The 6,547-nt window shown below is 35.4% G+C and overlaps 1 protein-coding gene across 1 annotated transcript; it reads left to right on the forward strand.

The window, feature by feature from the left end:
• Positions 1-249: 249 nt before the first annotated feature.
• On the forward strand, positions 250-809 carry LOC140889935 (uncharacterized). Its single transcript, XM_073297681.1, has 2 exons — positions 250-515; positions 581-809. The coding sequence occupies exons 1-2, from the start codon at positions 250-252 to the stop codon at positions 807-809; spliced, it is 495 nt and encodes a 164-aa protein (XP_073153782.1).
• The last annotated feature ends 5,738 nt before the right edge of the window (positions 810-6,547 follow it).

The following is a 6,547-nucleotide window of genomic DNA, read 5'->3' on the forward strand; positions in this document are numbered from 1 at the left end:
AAGTCTATTGTGTCCAATCGAGACCCAAGATTTACTTCCCACTTTTGGCATAGTTTGCAGGAAGCTCTTGATACTCGATTTCACTTGAGTACAACGTACCATCCTCAGACTGACGGACAGTTAGAACGGACTATCCAGACATTAGAGGATATGTTGAGAGCTGTGGTACTTGATTTTGGTACTAGCTGGCAGGACTCTTTTCCACTTGTTGAGTTTTCCTATAATAACAGCTATCAAGCGAGCATTGAGATGGCTCCATTTGAAGCTTTATATGGTAGGAATTGCACATCTCCATTGTTTTGGGATGATCTTTCAGAAGCACTAGTTATTGGGCCCGACATGATTAGAGATATGTCGGATAACGTGAAGTTGATTCAGTCTAGAATGAAAACAGCGCAAGACAAACATGCCAAATATTCTAATGTGAGGCGGAGACCCTTGAGTTTTGAGCAAGATGACCGTGTGTTTTTGAAGATATCTCCTTTCCGGGGGTATGGTTCTATTCGGAAAGAGAGGTAAGTTGTCACCGAGATATATTGAGCCATATTATACATTATGTATTTCATGTGTCTATGTTGAGGAAGTATCAGCCAGATGCTTCCCATGTACTGCAACCAGATGAGGCAAAACTGGATGAAACCTTGAGATACTTTGAACGACTAGTTCAGATTCTTGACAGAAAAGATAAGCAGCTCAGAAACAAGTCAATTCAGTTGGTTAAAGTAAAATGGAGTAGACATGGTGTTGAAGAAGCAACTTGGGAATTAGAGCATGATATGAGACAGAGATATCCCGAGCTTTTTGTTTGAAATTCGTTTCAGTTGTAATTCAGTCCATTTTGCAAGTATTGAGATGTAACTGAGATTTCGAGGACGAAATCTTTTATTAGAGGGGAGGAATCTTAATTCCCCAAAAATATTTAATTTGAGAATTTACGGAATTTTGGATTTAAATTCCGAGATTGATGAATTGAAGGACTGAATTGAAGTTAGAAAATTGAGCAGGGACTAAATTGAAATTTTAAGATTTTCCAGGGACTAAAGTTCAATTTCACCTAGACAAACTCATTAAATGAGTTTTAATAAGGGATATCATTATCATCATCATCTACATTTCCAGAAGAGAAGGAGAGAAGAAGCCATAGCCGACAATTCTTCAAGCTTTTGTTCTTTCGATCCGACATCATCCGACCGGTAGATTTCAAATATATTTGCATATTCAAAATTCTTGCGACGAGAGCTACGTTTTGACGTAAGTATGATTAAATTCTACCAATTTCTAATTTTTGGGTGTTGTTGGATTCGAGAATTGAGTTGATAAACATGTTCTTGAGTTTATAGAGATGGTATATCTAAGACGATTTGAGAAAATATCATCGTTTGAACATGTTTTTTATTTTTGAAGCATTTTTCAAAAATGTACAGATTTTAGGGGCTATGAATTTCGAAAATTGGTGATGGTTTGAGGATGATTTTGAGTTGATATTAATGAATAGTGATGTTGAGAATTTTCGGAAATACCCGACTTTTAACCCTGATGCCGTCGGTTTGAGTTTTGATGAGATATTGGGTATTTGAATTGAACTAAGAATTGAAATGAAATCTTTAAGATGATATTGAGCATGTATATTATCCATTTCAGATTTGAATCGGAGATTATCGAATTCGAATTGCAAGAATTCAAGTTGTTGAGAATTCGATCGAGGTTTGGTTTGATTTTGTATTGAAAATATTGATAATTGATCGAATGGAAATTTATATGAGCTCGTATTGTGTAGCTTTGCAGTTGAGCATTTCGGAAAACCGAGATTTGAAGGTATGAGCATACGAGGAAAGAATGAGATTGAACCTCGAGATAAGTTGAATTCTCGAGTCCCGAGAAAAATCACACATTTTACTTGTTACATGTTATTGTTTGGAATATGTGATTCGATTCTCATATTTTTATTGATGGCATAATTATATTTTGATGTTGCTCGGTGACTGCCGATATTTGTTGCTATGCCATTTACATGAATCTATTTACATGCATATGATTGAGATGATTTTTGAAACGAGCATTAGCGAGAGAAAGCTATGTTGATATATGTATTTTGCATCATCTCATTCATATTGAGTCTGCTCTATTCGAAATTGATAGCATTGATGCCGAGATCGGATACGAATCTTGATGCTGAGGTCGGATACAAACCTTGATGCCGGGTCGGATACAAACCACGAGGAGTTTTTATACCTATACCGAGATCGGATACAAATCTTGATGCCGAGGTCGGATACGAACCTCGATGATTTATGCCCGTTGTTGCAAGCCAGCATATTCTTGAACATGCATTTCATGAAAAAGCATTATTTATTTTAAATAGCATTGATTGAGTCTTATCGATTTGAAATGCATTTATGTTGACATATTTGATGATTATATGCTTTCGTTGTTCATACTAAATTTTTATAGTACTTACCGGTTTTTCGGTTGTTGCTTTGTCTTGTGTGTGTGCATTGCAACAGGTAATCCAGGGCCGAGTCATAGAAGGCCATGAGAGTATATGAGATTGAATAGAAGTAGAGCTCCGGATTTTAGCTTGTTTTATTGGGCTTGTAATTTAGACAATGTCGAGTATTTTTTCATTGTCGAGTCATGTTGTATTTTATTCTTGTTTTGATGATGTTTGAAACCCTTTTTATTGTAGAATTTGATTATTGTGTCGATGTGGCGCCATTCTGGACGTTTAGGCCAAGAAAAAAATAAAATGGAGATGGGTGCAGAGGGCATGTGCCCCCGCGCCTGCCGAACAGTGACGACGCGCATGGGTGCGCAGGGAATGCGTCCCCGCGCTTGTCGAACAGCGAGGGAGCGCTTGGAGTTCAAAAAACATATTGGCGACGTGTTTTTGCATCGCCAAATGTAAGGCAAACGCGTCGCCAAATGTCCTGGAGTTTTTTTTTTATGTATTTGCACCCAGGGTCCCACACCTTCCCTATAATTCTTCTCTAAAGCACGAAGGGCTTTTAGAGTAAACACTGACATAGGGTCGCACATCCTCAACTTCTAATCACAAAACATCATATTCAATAGTACTTGGTATATACTCGACTGTGCCCCTGATGCAGAAACTCATCCCTGGCGCTAATCAAAAAGGTCTCATACTAACTCAATTGTTCTTAGGAAACTGCCTAGAACTAACCACTTAACAAGAATGTAACTCAAATTTGATTACACAAATGCTCCAATAGTCACCATAGTTGAACACTTAATCAACTAAAACAAATACAGGAATTAAAACAAGGTAATCCAAAAATTGAAAACATTTGAACTACAAACCTAGGTAATTCGGTACAATTCTTATTACATCCCTAGGTAACAAAATAGAAACAAGTCAATTACAAACTGGATACACCTAATCAATTCACACTAAAAGATGTGCAAGGATATTGTTAAATGTTACATCAAGTGTCTGGAATCAATAATATAAATGATTCAAATACTAACAAAAGAAAACCTATTACATCAAAAACTTGTTTTTTTACAAGATACATGTTTACATTTCTGAATACATGCAGTGTATTACATTCTGTCTATGATACTTCATACAATGCAACCGTCGAAATCATCTTGGGTATCATCATCCATCCTAGTCTGCATCTGATCTCTCTGAAGTGCATACATATGACCATGCACTTGAGATTGCTGATCGCATTCACGATGCCTATCTTATTACAATTCCCTGGAAGAAACCTCTTCCTACCAAGATCTATAAGATCTTACTAATCTAGTAGATCCATCCAATATTGAGGGGTAAAATTATCTGGTAGAAGAGGTAGGATATCCATGATAAGCTCTCCAACTTCTTGTGGAGAATATTGACCGGTTCTTCCTATGGTCGTAGCCAGATGGACAGCAACGTCCCACACATTTCTCTCAATCCTCTGCTACGTCTGGAGTCTCCTACTCGATCATTGGATTAGGTGCATACTGCATGAACCTGCCTTAGTCAATTATCCAACGATCATCCTAGTGACGATGACAGTGACTACGAGGGTATCTCAAGATATTCTCGCTCCAACGCTCGTCTCTGCCGGAAATGTTACTATCGTCTGAATTGGTCATCTACAAGAAACCATAATTGTTTAACCAAATAATGTCAACTATGTCCCAAAGATACCAATGCATGCTTTGATACCATAAAATATAGTGACCCGACCCGGATCACCTACTAACCCAAGACTTAAGCATGCAATAATAATAATAATCAGAAACTTAATCAGAGATACTACGGAAATCAAACCAAAATGCTAAACCTACAAAATGCAACCGCTAAATAAACTCAATGCAAAATAATAATACAATCAAATCGAATTAACAACTTAAGTAAACTAACAGCAACCTAGTATCTAACTCTATCATCCAGCCTTGATCACCAACTATGCACAGTTCCAAGGTAAACCACTGGTAAGTGCATTTTATGCACTTAATTTGTATATTATTTTACTTGAATTTTGTGATATATCGAGAGATATTGCGTGAAATTGTTTGTTGTTTTTGTTAAGTGTAGGAAAAGAATAAAATTATGATTTTGTGATGATATGGAGCTAAAAGGACATGGAAAAGAGTTAGAAAACAAGAAGGAATCAAAAGAAGGAAAGGAAAAAATATGAAGGCCAAGCCTGTAGCGTGCATGCGCTGGTAGAAGGAAACTGAAAAATCAAAAGCCAAAGATAGAGTTCGCCCGCGCTGTCGCGTAATTGAAGAGTCCTATTTTGTTCGAGAAGGAAACTTTCAGGCTTTCATGGGCTTTTGTGTATTGGATTGGAAGCACATATAAAAGGGACTTTGATGCACACATTTTGGGGAAGCAGCCGCCTACTTTTGAAGGAGAATTCAAACGCCTACTTTGGAAAATTTGGAGAGAAATCTGCGCTCGTTTGGAAGAAAAGGCTGAAACAAGGAAGAAGATCGCGTCATCCGGACACGGCATCGCGTCTTTGGCTTTGTTATTCTATTTCTTATCTTCTAAACTTTTGATTTTATGTTTAGTTTCAAAAACATGACTCGTTTTTTGCAATATTTTGATCATGAACTAAATGTTTCTATTCTAGAGGATGATGTAGCTTGGTAGATACAACTTCTATGACTTTTTGATTTTATGTGATTAAATTCTCTTAATTTAATTGTGTTTCCTAGAATTTGTTGTCTTTTCAATTTATTGGTCATAAATTGATTTTTTATATTTATTTGAAATCGATGCTCGGGAGAGGGGATTTTGAATAAGAACATTAGAAAAATACACTGTTATTTTTTATATAGCTCGGGAGAGTGTATAACTTTAACAGAGCTTTTGGAAGAACATAGTTTATCACATATCATTAAAGCTAGATTTTTAATAGGGATATTGTAATCGAATCTTAATTGATACATTTTATTTGTTGCTCGTGAGAGGGAAATAAAAACAATTAAGTGTTCTTGGCTATTAAATAACAGGAATTCATGAGCTTTAATTAATTAGAAGTAGTTGTTGTTGAAATGAAGTGAAATAAAATCCTCTAGACGCTTTTCTCTCATTGATAATCCTTAATTTGTGTGGTTGGCTTGATATTTTATGTTATTTATTTTAAGTTTGAAGAAAAATTCTCTATTTAATTTTCTAAATAAAGTTTGGATTATTTTAATTACAATCACTAATATTAATTTCAAGATACTCCTCGTGGGAACATGCTCTACTTATCATATATTAAAACTTGACAATCGTGCGCTTGCGAGCATAAAATTACGCAACAAGTTTTTGGCGTCAATTTGGGGATTGATTTAATTTTTGTGCACTAACACTGTTACCAAGTGATCTTGATTTTGATTTAGAATTATTTTTATTTATTTATATATTTATTATTTTCTGGTTTAATTTATTTTGTTTTATCTATATCTGCAGTTTATTCACAGATCTTAAAGTTTTGAAAGTGCAGACGCAGTCGGGCTGAGAACTATAAAATAAGCGCTTCTTGGGAGGCAACCCCAGATTTTCTAGTTTTATTTATTTATTTGATTTTTATTTATGTGTGTCTTAAATTTTTTTTTCCTTGTCAAATTTTTATAGGTTGTGCGGAGATGAAGTTTGGATGTGCTACCCCTACTATACTCCTAATTCGGTGAAATAACGATAAAAAGGACGATGATCACTGACGGTCTTTGGCACAGGTACATGCATTCCTATGCTATTTTATTGGTTTATTTAACATTGAGGACAATGCATGATTTTAAGTTTGGGGAGGTGTGTAAGAAAAAAAAATTATGAGTTAAATTTGTTAGTTGAGTTGGTGTAGGTTTGAGTTTATTGAGGATTAAGGAGTCAAAGGCATGATGTGTAATTGTGTTGGCCCATGATGATTTTTTTTTTTGTGCTGAAAAAGTCATTGTTAGCTATATTTAATCTTGAGTTCTCACTTATATGCACGAATGCCATGATTTTTGATACTTCTATCAATTAGAAAAAAATTATGTTGATTTGTGATGTGGATTTGAGGATTTGATTCTTAACTCTTGTGATTTTTGCTTGAAA

This window comes from Henckelia pumila, chromosome 3, assembly GCF_033568475.1.
Source record: "Henckelia pumila isolate YLH828 chromosome 3, ASM3356847v2, whole genome shotgun sequence".
Classification (NCBI taxonomy): domain Eukaryota; kingdom Viridiplantae; phylum Streptophyta; class Magnoliopsida; order Lamiales; family Gesneriaceae; genus Henckelia; species Henckelia pumila.